The 13,909-nt window shown below is 37.6% G+C and overlaps 1 protein-coding gene across 1 annotated transcript in view; it reads left to right on the plus strand.

Moving 5' to 3' along the window:
• LOC107092093 (neurobeachin-like) overlaps positions 1-13,909 on the plus strand; it is a 238,477-nt gene that overhangs the window by 122,646 nt on the left and 101,922 nt on the right. Inside the window, exons 34-37 of the mRNA XM_015386380.1 lie at positions 309-370; positions 7,071-7,135; positions 8,954-9,062; positions 11,441-11,607. Coding sequence (XP_015241866.1) covers positions 309-370; positions 7,071-7,135; positions 8,954-9,062; positions 11,441-11,607 — 403 coding nt within the window. The remainder of the gene's footprint in view (positions 1-308; positions 371-7,070; positions 7,136-8,953; positions 9,063-11,440; positions 11,608-13,909) is intronic.

The raw sequence follows: 13,909 nt of genomic DNA on the forward strand, positions 1-13,909 counted from the left end.
ATGTTTGCTGTGAGTGTACAGAATTTGTAAATGTATATGTGATTGTGTGAAAAATATGTATCTGTCAAAGATGTTTTTTCAATAGGTAAATAAAAAGAATAATAAAACAGTGTTTATGGTGAAAATCCACTAGCTTCACCAGTTGAAATGATAATGTCCATGCTGCACTGATAGCATTGTTTATCTAACAGGCATTATCTTCAGTTTAAACTAATAAAGTCATAGCTATCCTCAAACGCTCTTTGTTTTAGACATATCTACTCACATTCCTACTTGATTTCTTCTCCTTTCATCTGCTCTCTCTGTAGGTCTCGTATGTATGAAGTCAAGCACCTCAGTAGTGGAGCTTGTCATGCTTCTTTGTTCTCAGGTGAGATTTTTTCCTTTTATTCCCCTCATCTTCACTTACAACTCTTCTCCCTTTCCCATTCTTTTTTTTTTCCTCAGAGTGTAAGGTCTTTTATTTATCTTGAGCTTAAGGTATCTTGTACGTATCATTTAACTTCACTTTCTTCAAACGAACTGACCAAACCAATCAAACGGGCGTACAGCTTCCTGACAATCCAATGACTTTCTCATTACTCCCAGCAGCACTAATCCCAAACCCTGCTTTAAGAAAACGAGCCCCACCTCATGTCCCTGCAAGTGACTGATCACCTCTGAGCTGACCCTCTGAATCCCTTGTTAAGCCCATGTTTTAGAGGAGGTCAGAGCCCTGATGTAGCAGTTACAACAGGAGATATTTAACATACCTTCTGTCAGCCCATCAGTCTTACATCAGGAGCCCATAAGGAAGCCATTACTTGGTGCCTCTCTGCAGATCCAGACTGCAGGGCCTGAGACTGGAGGATGAAGATCGCCACTCTAGCTCTCTGTGGTATCCAAAATCCAAAGCACTATACAGCAGGGAGCTCAGTCTCAGTTTTATGGATGCCATTATTTATGGTTTTCTCTGCTAAAAAATGTGCATAGATGGGGCAGCCAGCACTGAGTTAATATAACTCTTTTTTTTTTTTTCCTAAGGAACAACATTTTGTGATGTTTCTTAGTCTGTAAAGTATCTATGGTGAGCTGTCTTTCCAGCTCCAAGATTTATTGCAGGTGAGAGCATCAGCGTGCTGTTAAGGGTCTGAGTCCATCCCCCTTTTAAACAGATAGCATTACTGAGGCTCCAGAGGTTCCTGCCATTAGGGGCTCTGGAGATGAAACCCAGGCTGAGATATTGATCAGATCATGAGACCTTGAAACTGGACTATATAGCTTTGTGTCTACAGCCTTTCAACTAGGGATGAGACATTAGCTCCTAATTCTCCTCTCTTCGTGTTCAATCCACTTATCTTAGCATCTAATTTGATATAAGAATAATGGTGGTGTAAGTTTTTTTGTGGGTGTGTTGTTCCTTTATGTTACAGTATGGCCCAGGGAAAGATAGCTGTTTAGATACACGGTTTCACTCTTTTTGATGGGTCATATGGCGAAACATTGAGTTTACTCAATGTGTTTGCAATGTTAGTTTACTCTGTTGTGCAACTGACAACTTTTTCTTGTCTCTAAGATATCTGATGCTCAATCAATATTAAACAAATAATCAAAAAAGAAATAATAGTATAAGTCAGGCATGTAGAGAAAAATAAGAAATTATTTATAGAGTTGATGTTGGTGTTATGATGTGCTGTTGCTAGCTAGACATCTGATTTAAAGAACATCACCAAGAGTTTGAGTTGTTCTCAAAATCTTGGTGATGAAACTAAGAATACAAAGGATACAAAGAGAATTAATACAGAAAAATGACAAATATTCACTCATCAAAACAATTGAACTAGATACTCTAAGTGTAGTGAATGCAATTACTATAATTCAATATAAAGCCAAAATAAAAATTTCTTGATTTTTAGATAAAGGACTCAAGTTCAAATAATACTGGAAACAGAGTCCTTTAATAAAATAAAAAGGAAAACTAAAATAGAAAAAAATATATATATTTTTGGAAGAATGAGATCAATGTACACAGCGCAGTCTGAAAAATGAGTAGACAAACAGAGGAGTTGAGAATCTAGCTACATATATAACATGTCAGTCTTTTGGAAGAATCCATCATAGAGTGATGAGAGCCAAAGAACTTCTCTACTGAGGTGGAGCAAAGCATAGAGTGCAGGTGAGAACAATCAGGTGAAAATGAGGAACAGCTGGGTAGAAGGCAGGGCAGCTGGGTGTGGAAGAATATTGAACATGAGAGGAGCAGAAAAGAAATTAAAGTTTAGACCTAACCACAGAGAAAATAACAGAATGGCATCAGTTTAAAGAACACACACACAAGAATCACTAAAAATCAAGCACATAAAGATCATCAAAATCCCAGATATAATTGAACTAGGGCATGTGTGTTAGGAAGAAGTATATATAGAAAAGTATACTCTCCTGCTATTACATCTTTATGAAAGTTGATTCAGAGGTGGGCGGATCAATCCGAAAATGAAATGGCATTGTTGTTTATACTTCTGACTTTGGGCAAAAGATCCGTTTTTAAGAAGACATTAGGGACCTGGATATGGTATGTAACATATGTACATATGGTAAATGTGAGGCTAAGATCATAGAAGGAAATGAAAAGTATCTGAAGTATTTGATGGATAATATTTAAGCTAATATATAAGACACCAATATGAGAATGATTTAAGTAGTTGTGTTGATACTTGACTGTACTGTAGCAAAAGCAATCACGCAACTGGAAAGACAGCAATTTTACATTATATCCCAGTGTTACATCTCAATTATTTTAACAGTTCTCAGGGACAGAATAATTGCTTTTTTGGAGTCAAAACTACTTTGCAAAGGGCTCCTAATTAATATCTTTGTGAGTATCCCAGGTGACTTTTAAACAGCACAGCAGTTTTTTCCAATGCAGAATGAGCTCTGGCTGCATCTCCTCGACAACTTTGACACATTCCTTACATATTTCAGCTTTAATCTTTTAAGACAGCCAAGAGGACATTTAGCTGACCTTTAGTCCCTCTCTGTTTTGTGGACTGTCAGTTTTATGAATAAATTAGTGCTAATGATCTGCCTTTTCTTATTTATGCATACTAATCATGGCAATCATGGTGCGGCTGGCCTTGTCTGCAGACACTGTGTGTCTTTCCTCAGCCTGGGCAGCTGAAGGAAAAGGTCAAGCGGCTCTGTTTTTTGTAACAGCTTAAATGTATAGGGGGGGGTTATACAGAGATTTACTGATAGAAGGCCCCCAGATGTGGAGACTATAACAGAGCGAAGCTGAGTAGATAAAAGCAAAGGCTCCCGCACACTGACAGGTTGGATTGAAACACCACAAATACTTAAAGCCCCGCTGAATTTCAGGGAGATGAAAGTAGGAGGCGAGTGATTCTTCTAAAGACCTAAAAGCTGTTTACTGGGATGGGACTTTAGGGATTTATGTTGTTTTTTTTGTTTGTTTTTATAACCTATGATGAAGAATCGATAACACATTTGCTAGTAATGGAATCATGCAATAGTTCTTCAACACTAACAAGCGTTTAACTATAAGTAAAGTTATATTGCATACAGCTTTTAAGATGCTTTATAAAGTAAGATTGATCAGAGACGCTACGTTCTGGTAGGGTGAGGGTTTACATTAAGGGTCACATCTTTTTAAGAGGATGCATTTCAGGCTTAATTTGTTTCAAATGGGCACCCTGAGAAGTTTTTTATTTAATATCCACTATCAAAGGCAGCCTGTTTTTGGAGTTTTTCTCTCTTGTTAAAAAGAAAAAAGAAGGTCTCTGAAGTGCTATCTCAGCTGTCAGCATGCATTCCTTAGACAATATGGTACAATTGACTTGCTCTTTCCTTACCTCCTCTCACCCGCTGCCACTTTTCTGGCACCTTCCAGAGTGTCACATCTGCTTCGATTTCCGTATTTATTTTTGTCACGTGAACGAGGTTAGAGTCAAACCTTGGACGACTGGGCATACATGAATCCTGTCCAAATCAACAAAAGCATATTTCTAGGCAGATACTGTATGTGAAGAAAGGAGGTCAGGGCGAACATTTGGAGCCCAGATGCTCAGCAGTTTGTCAGCGCCATATCACTGACTTAAACCATCATGGGGTCAGGCTGTGTAGTCTTGCATGAACTAGAATGTGTCATTCATGACAACTGTTCACAAAAGCCTTTGACTATACATGATAATGTCAATGTCAGTTATTCTGATATACGCAGGGAAACCTGCTTACCTTGTGCAGACGCAGTGAGTTAGAAGTTTGTTACTGCTACACAGATTTTTTTTTTTAAGTAATTGGCTCCTGGAATTCAGTTGTTTTTGCTCTGCAATATTTAAATGTTTACTAACATTTCACTCATTTTGATTTTAGAAACTAAGATTAATAAGAAAATGATTGCCCAGTTAAACCATTAGTCAGCTGAGGATTTAACTTAACCCCCTTCACTGCAAAGCTGGATTTAATTTCACCCAGTCACACCCCACTACTAGAACTCCAGAATCAGAAAATCATAAACAGAACATGTCCTGGTATTAATACATTCAGGAAAACATTAGAAACAAATTCACATTCCTTAGTTTGCTAAATAGCATGAAGTCCTTTTTAAGGTTTTAGAGCAATAGTGAATCACAGTGAGAGCCATTTCCCACACAGAGTGAATACAAAGGAATGGTCAACCTTTCCAGAAGTGGCTTCCCTTTCAGGGTCTGGACCGGGGTCATTGGGTTTGTCTTAGCTAGTCTTGGCTGGCGCTTTGAACGAAGGGGACAGAGTCTTTGGTCCAGAGGCTGCTTCAGTATTCAGTCCTTGGAATATAGGGTGCATAAATGGAGTGCAATCCTACGTACGGCATCCGGGTTTAGAGGTGTGACTCTATGTGTGTGTAGGTGTGTGTGTGTGTGTGTGTGTGTGTGCATGAGGCTGGCAATGTTTGGCTGTGACTACATGTTTATGTTTAGCTGTCAGATGGGGTCTTGGGCTGCCCCCTCCCTTGGATCATCTAAGCTTTTCCACCAAGTTCTCTTCTGCTGTCACAATCCCTGCCGGTGTCCGGTACCGCTGCCTGCCATTGCAGGGCTAGGGTGCCTGGCGGTGTGCTCCCTAACTTCTGGTTTTGGGGGCAACAGTGGGGTCGGATGTAGCAGTTTGCCCCTGAAATCAAAGGGGTGACGGTTCAAGCCCCAGCTCCGTCTTTCAGTGTTAAGTCTCCTGAAAAAAAAAAAAAGTGCTTTATATGTACAGGCAATTTATAGTTTCTTGCTAAGACTAAAAGCCCTTGGCTTCATGGCACCCATGCTGGGGGGAATATTGTGCTCTTGTGTGTCGAGTTGGTAACGCTCAGGGGGTCAGAGTTACGTGGTCATTTCTGAAGGAGTTCTCCACGGTGAAACGTTTAGATGTCTGTGTCGCTGACCTCCTCCATGTCAGCCCCCGCCTGAGTGTGTTCTGATTCCTTACGGCTGTTATCGAACATTTTAATGAAGAAACCTTATAAATGCTAACATGCTTACATATACACCCACAGGTGTTTCGATTAAGCTGTTAAAAGATACACCGATTACTTTACACTTTAATAGGTATTGACTTGCGTTTGCCACTAAATACCTATTAATCATTACGGTGTACTTTTCAGTAGCTCTGGTTTTGTTATATACCGTATAAGTTTGCTGTTTCTATTTTTATTTTATTTTTTTGCATTTCTCTAAGTGTAGAAGTAGACTTCTAGTGTATTACAGGTTATGTTATTCGTCCTTCTGTCTTTCTCTTCTCTATTATTTTCTAATGTACTACCTTTTTTCATGCTTTGTCCCATCTCTCTCCCTTTCCTTTCTCCCCTTTGTATTTCTGTTATGCTGCTGTTGCTGCAATAAACGACACACTGAAGGATGCAACTATGATTATTGTTCTTCTAGCTCAACAATGAAAGAAATGACCACAGAGTAGTTTGTGACTTTAGGTTCAAGTACCTATGAGTATTATGCCTAGATAATGATCCCTACTCACCAACTCAGTTCAATTACATATAATATTAATAATTAATTACAGTTATTAAAAAAAAAGTGGAAAATATGTTAGCTTTGGATTTACCTAGACTGGATGATAACTTTTACATATCAACAGGTTTGTTGGGTACATGTACTGTAGATTAAAAAAATAATAATAATCCATTTTTAGCATTAACTGTTGTTATATTTATGTAATAAATACATTTGTTTCATCATCTGAAACATTTAAGTGTGATAAACTTACACTAAAGATAAAGAAACATTTCAGGGAACAAATACATTTTCATGCATATGTATACTCTATGTATATGGCATTTAAATTACTCTTCCTGATTGATATATGTGGACTTTTCTCTTTTTAGTACCCTTGAATTATATAAATTCTCCAAACATTTGCGAATTCAAAGACTTCCCTTTCATTTTTTTAGCTTTTCCCCTGTTTTTAAACTATGGCCTTCTCTGTTTTCTCTTTCATTTGCACCTCAGAAAGGTTACAGGAAACCCAAGTTTCCCACAGTGAAAGGCGAACACTCAAACTGCTTTTTAATCATTTCCAGAGCCTGTTGTGAGACAGCAAGTGCTGGCACTCCAGCCGGGCCTCGGCTCGGATCCGTTCCAGGAGCACACTTCAGGGCTCACTGAGCCTGCTCAGTAATCTGTCACTGTAAGGGACAGAGGAAATGGCTGTATTTAAGCGAGAGGATACAATTTCATCCCACAATTACATCTCTCCTGTGTTTACAGATCTTTTCACAGAGGAAGAAAGAGTTGCCTCACATGTGGTGCAGAATTTCAGCTTTTTATAGAAATCACTTTCTTTCCTCAAAGGATATATCAACTAAATGCTTTCTTTACCTACTTGAATTACAAGCTTTGAGATGTAATCTAAATTAGATTTGAAATATTCATTTTTTTCAAGATTTAGTTACACAGTGGATCAAAAAAGTCCTTCTTATTCTATTTTCATATATCATAAGATTCCGCTTTATTCAAGATGTTTAATTTTTGATATTGATGCAATTTATTGACTGTTTTTAACTATTCAAGGACTCATTCTGTTTGTTTCAGGAGTGGCAGAACTCCATTCAGAAGAATGCTGGCCTCGCTTTCATTGAGCTAATCAATGAAGGAAGGTAAACCCGCCATTAACTTTAAAAAACACATCAAGCTATAGTTTAAATGGACTTTTATTATCATTATGTATAGTTAAATGTCTTTTCTTTGGAAGCCATGAGAGGTTGTTCAGCTTAGTGATATAGTGCAGATTAGCCCTTAGTTAAGATTAAAGGCAAGTAAGCTTGTTTTACTTGAATTAAGAGGAACAATGTGAGAGTACAGAGTATCTCTCGTGTTTTCTGCCTGTTTGTTCAGTTCTACTTCTCTCTCTTTTCCCTGTTTGGGTGTGACCAGACTCAGGGTTTTCTGAGCAGATCAGGGGCAGCTCAGCCTCCTTGTCCATCTGTTGACCCATCTGGCCCATCCTCCTGCATGCCCAGGCTCTTGCCTTGGTCCAAACAGGTTCCTCTGTGTCCCCTGCTGGCCCTAGAACAAAGAAGTTCAGTTGGTGGGGCCACACGGCGCTGTCCAGGGTGCTGCTGACAGACACAGAATTTTCTAGTCTTACACTAGTCTCTGTACGTCTACTCTGCCTAACTAGACAGTTATACAGGGAACGGCTGGTAAACCTGTTTGTTTTACATGGTGTGGCTGACACCAACGTTGTTCCTGCTGTATGCAGCGACGCATTAGGCCAGTGGATTTCTTTTTTTTTTTCTTGTTAATAATTCAGCCGAGCAAACACTGAACAGATGCCTTGAATAGGTGGTTATATTATAATCCCATAAGACCCTCTGTTTTTAGGTTTTACATGCAGGGGATCTGACATACACTCCACCCAGTAACTGATTATTCCCCATATTAACTGTATAAAATAAAAATAAAAAGTACATTTGCATGGTTAAAGCTAAAATGAGCATCAAAAACAACTTTTTAGTTGTGAAATATTCACTTTTGGCTTTTAAATGTTTCCTTTTTGCACAGTGTTTTGTGTCTGGGTCTTTTTATGCTCTGCCTATTTATTGTGCTTTCCGTGCATATAACAAAAATACCTGGTAGATAACTGATTTATCTTTTTTTTTTTTCTCTCCCCAACTGTAACTTGTCAACTTTCTTTCACATCTATTCTTGGTTTCGAAACAAAGCTTCACGTTGTCAGCTTTCTCTTTGAACTATGAACTCCTGTCTGTTAATGAGTGCTTGTCAACAGTTAAAGAGGCAAGAGCAGCTGATGACTGTAGTCTCGAGATTCCAGATTAATGGCTCTCTTTGGGGACAGAAGGCAAGGCTAAAATTTGTATGAAGCTCTAAAGAAGAAACAAGAGCTGTTTTAATTAAAATAAAACTTGCCTAATGTTGCGCGAAATGGGTTGTAATCCGCAACATATCCAAAGTGAATGTGTTTTTTCAAACTATTTTTCAGACGGTGCCATTTCAATGTTTATGAAGGCTGTTAACCTATAGCTTCTGAGCTGAGCCTTAACAGCTTTTTAGGCTCTGTGGGGATTTTATTCATCTTTATCCTTAGATACTGTATCATTATTTTATTAATTTGGTTTATTTTATTTTTTCAGGTACCAAAATAACAACCTATTCTTTCTCAGCCTTCCAGTTCAGGTGGTTTACAATATTTGAATAGATTGACAATAGTGATGTATAGGATGAAATGTTTTTTTTAAAGCCTGCCCAATTTCTTCACCACTTTTGCCTGCCTAGTGCTCTTTGTAATGCTGCTTCGAACACATTCCTGAGGCATTCACAGATTAGTTGGTATGGCACAGAGTATACATTTTATTACAATGTCCATTAATTTGTACTATTATGATTATGATTGTTATTGTTATTGCAAATGACAGTCATATGTGTTCCTTAACTATGTTTGTGGAAAATCCAAGGTTGCTGTGCCATGCCATGAAGGACCACATTGTTCGCGTTGCCAATGAGGCTGAATTCATCCTGAACAGACAGCGAGCTGAGGATGTCCACAAACATGCAGAGTTTGAGGTATTAGTTTTTATTACATCTGGAGATAAATAAACCAAAAATCTTCTTCCTCCAAAACATATCTTTTACTATGAATGGTGCTTTTCTAAATCCCAACTGCTCACAATTATTTTTTGTGTAGACTTCACTAATCCTTTTAGCATAAAAAAAAAAATCAACTTTGTGGGCTCAGTAATCATGTCTCTCTAAGGATTATCTCCATACCCTTACAATTCTTTTAAAGTCATACAGTTAGAATTAGTTAATATATATTAAAGCAATTATAATTTGTTGCTAACCAATTACAGGGCTTACTATTAATTAAATATTCAATCCACACCCTTCTAACTTCCTTTAAAACACAAAACCTATCTAATTTTCATCTTAAGATGTTATAAAAAGGTGTCTAACCTGTTTATTTCAGCATTGATTTTAAGTAAAGCAAATAAAATTAACAGATGTAAATATAATAAACAAATGACATTACTTGTGTTCATATAACTTTTATCAATTTTTGTCTTCTTGGAAAAAGATAAAGAAAATATTTTTTTCTTTATTATTAAATTTTTTACTGTAAAAGTCTTAACCTTTGCCAGTTCTTCTTTACAGACAACTTAGCCTCAGATTGGAAAGACATTTTATTTCAGTTTATTTATGTCAAGTCAGGGAACAAATATAATTTTTTAGATAATCCTAATGTTTAATTTTAAGCACGTTTTTCTCATTAACTATACAGATGAAGATATTGCTCTTTGTTTAAAGCCAATGTATTCCTTTAAGGTGAACCTCAGGCCCCAGCTTTCCCTTTATTTAGCCTTTCTAATACCGGTAATCTCTGACCGTCTCGCCAGGCAATGTTAAAGAAAAGCAGGCCCACAGTATGATGCTACCACTATTATATTTACAGTGCGGATGTTCGGAGTGAGAACATACATTTATTTTCATATAGGAAAGAAGAATGAGATGATTTTAACTCATCTGAATGCTGCTGGTTGATCTCCATTTTGTTTTAGGGTATAACAACAAGCAATACTTTTCTTTATTTTTTTAAGTTATTTTATTTATTTAAAAAAATGTCTTTGTCCCCACATTGCATAATTAAACTACTTTTGGTTATTTAATCAATTGAAATTCTGATTTAAAACATTAAAGTTTGATTATAACATCATAAGAAGTACAACATTTCCAAGGTTATGAATACTTTACCATGTTTTACAATTTAAGTACTTTGGACACCTACAAACCTCAGCTCAAACACTTGGTTCACCTCTGTTTACAGTTTGTACATGTGAGCAATGACATGCCTCTTATCTTAGAAGTGCAGCCAGCCACAAGCACCTTCTTGATATACAGTTCTTGAGGATCCTTGACCTGCTAGATAAACTGGAAGAGGCGACTAGATATGTGATGTCAGAGAAAGGAAGGGAAGTGTACCTGGCCCTATCCGTCCTGTCTGCCATCTCCTGACAGCTTACACCTTTCATCTGGCTCTGACGTTACTTTATTACCCACTCTCCATGATTGAAGATTCAGCCTACAGATAAGACATTTTACAATTAGGCTAGTGTCAAGAAGAAGTGTCGTATGCTTTAAAGTGATAAATAATGTTTGATATTTGTCAAAGTCACGTGGTAATGCAAGGTGAAAGGAAGCAATTGAGTTATTTGCTTTATGAGAAATATGTTGAAGTATGGTGTCTGACAGAATTCAAATTTAAACCAGGAAATTCAATTAACTTTCAGCTTCTGTTAGCAAATTAGATTGTGAATATTAGCAAGAGTTCCCTCAGGGTGGAAGAGTAAGACAATCTTGTTTTAGAACCAAAGACAAGAGATGTTCTGGTTTACTTTCAGCCACTGACATTTTTCCACTGCCCTTAAATCAGGAAAGGCACTATAAAGGTTAAGTATTATATCATTTAATCTGTTCTAGTTTTATCTTTGTTTAAGGAAAAAGATTAATTTATGTATTTTTAACTATATCTTTCTAATGGACTTTATAATATTGTCATTGTAGCAGTAATGGAATGTATTTTGTGCGACCATTAGCATTTTTTCTCTAATAGAACCATCCAAAGCTACCTAGCAGGGAGCCTCATCTGTCTGCAGTTTGGGAATGAACTGCCTCTATGTGCTTGCCATGATTTACAACACTCCTCTAAGGGAGCAGAAATACATCTCTCAACTGTCCACTAATATCTTTATGCACTCAAGTGTGGTGAATAAAGCCTTAACATTCCTCAAGGTGATAAATGTTCTATTGGGGAAAATCTATTATTGAGACTTTTTTCAAATAGAATCGTTTGGAATGTTGTTAGTTTAATGTTTTGCATGTTTTTTGTGTTGAAACAAGGTCAACACTTTTAATTTAATTTTATTTCTTTTGTTTCTATACATCAGTCCAGCTGTGCCCAATATGCTGCTGACAGAAAAGATGAAGAGAAGATGTGTGACCATCTGATAAGTGCTGCTAAGCATAGAGATCATGTCACAGCTAACCAACTAAAGCAGAAAATTGTCAACATCCTCACCAACAAGCATGGCGCTTGGGGTATACCATGCCAGAGGTAAGCCGTTACAGGGCAACACCCCATACAAACCTTGTCTTCTTTCATCTTTAACATCATCGTATGATATCTGTGTGGCCCAAAGTTTCACGATTACTGTGATCTTCATGCAACGGATGGGCAGTTAATGTCATTTTCCCAGGATCCGATCAGAGGGTTAGCAGTAGGGTCAGCAAATGCAATTACAGTGTAGAGTGAAATAATCCCCAGGGGACAGTTGATTGGCTAGTCACCCTACATACATGGATGAGCAAAGGGGGTTGGTATGTTTCGGCAGCATTGTCCAGGTTTTTATTGACCTACTGCAATACAAAGCATTGCACTTGGTGGAAGCAGCAAGGCCACGCCATATGAACCTCGTAAAATAACAAGTGGCTCTTCTGCTCTCACACTAGCTTCTCTGTGTACGTACATAACACATACAGTTATTTCTACTAATGCCAGAGGAATTGTAGGAAAAAAATGAAAGAAACTGCACATTAAGACTTTGCTGAAACAGAAAGTCGGATGAAGTATTTACATAAAGTCCAGCTCCTGTGGGAGCAGCCTATAAATTGACATTGGTCATAAAATAGACTATGTTGTTTGTTTTTATTGTCCATGATGGCCCTGATGCCTCTCCACATGCTGTGTGGTTTGTTGTTATGGAACTGTTCCTTAATTCTCTGGTTATGTCTGTCTCTGTCTGCTGGATGTGCTTCCCGAGCTCTTTCTGCACTCTGTTGTTGGACATTTTGTCTTCTGATCTAAAAGCTGCCCCCCCATATATTAGCATATCCCAAAATGTACTATCTACTGTACTTAAGGTTTATGTTTTGAAAAACAAACATTGTTTTTTTTTTTTTTTTTGGTATCAGTGCAAAGGTGGATGTAGGACAGCTTTGATGTTTTATATTCCTCCTATGAGAACAATCTTCTCTTTGTATGACCCCCCTAGTCTGTGTTGTTTGTACAGATTTGTGCCAACTTGTTGGTCCAAATCTTGATGGTTCTGCTGGTGGGATTGTTTCTGCTGCTTAGGGGGCTTTAGGCTGGAATCAGCTCTACAGAAATGTGGTCTGACATTCTAAGATGAGGATCCGGTGCTGCTCTAAACGCTGGTACTGTATGTTAACATTCACCTGGTCTAATATATTTGTCTTTATGGAGGGAAACATTAGATATCTGTGCAATATGAGCAGAAGACCTTTACATTCTATATGGTTAAAATCTCTTTGGAAACAATTCATTTTTACTAAATAATTTCAAGATAGTACCAAATCTATGATGTGTACAAAATCACACTTAGTTATAGTTTCAGTCTAAAAATGTTGCAGTATCTAAGTGCTAAATCTGACTGAACCTCAGCAACCCATAAAAATGTGCTGGGTTGAATTTGGGGCTCATGTTCAAATATTTATGGAGCCCCACCAGGAGGCATAGCATTTGCATTGAAACAAAAGGTTATTGAGTGTGGGTGCATTGTAAATGATACAACAAAACTTCCAGCAAATTCAAATTTAATGGTAACCTGCTGGTGAAGAAAAATGATGCAATATGCTCACAAGCTCAAGGCAGTGTTGCAGTTCAGCAGCTTATTCTTATTCACTGCTACATTAACTTTCCCATTTATGCTGCCCTTGTAAAATATAAAACCCCCAGGCTTTGTGAGGAGCTGCATGTGTATATGTGTATGTGTGTATGTGTGTGTGTGTGTGTGTGGAGGGGGTGGGGGATCGTCTGTGTATGCGTGTTCTTGTGAAGCCTTAACTTGGTTATGCTTTCTCCCTCATACACAAACTGTTTTACCTTTTTATTGCTAAATCCTCCAGATATGCCAGAGGATATTTATTGTTAACATAGAATGCTTCACAAATTAAATTATTCTTAGGGAGCCAACTAAATAAAACTTGTGTGACTTGTTTATGTTTCCTATCCACCAGTGTGTGTTTACAGCTGATCTTATTAGACAGCCAAGAATTAGATTAATCTGTTTCGTCTTTTTCTAAAAATATTTGCAGGTTGCATCCCTGAGAGCCACTTTGTTTTGCGTTGTTCTTATCAGAGCAAACAGAATTAGGAAGTGAGGCTGCAGCAAAAAAGACAACAGGCAGCTATAAGGTAATAATCTGGACAGGCTTTGTAAACAGCTGCTACAGTCATTAGATTAGACTAAAGAAAAGGCAGATCGGACCCTACGGTGGCCTGTTTGATCATACTATATGCTTGCCTGATGATGAATGTCCCCTTATATAGAGCCAGCATAGAAAAATCAATACTCCTCAAATTGAAACAGTATAGGGTTGTATTGATCCACTGTGCT

Source organism: Cyprinodon variegatus, unplaced genomic scaffold (assembly GCF_000732505.1).
Source record: "Cyprinodon variegatus isolate N-32 unplaced genomic scaffold, C_variegatus-1.0 Scaffold367, whole genome shotgun sequence".
Classification (NCBI taxonomy): domain Eukaryota; kingdom Metazoa; phylum Chordata; class Actinopteri; order Cyprinodontiformes; family Cyprinodontidae; genus Cyprinodon; species Cyprinodon variegatus.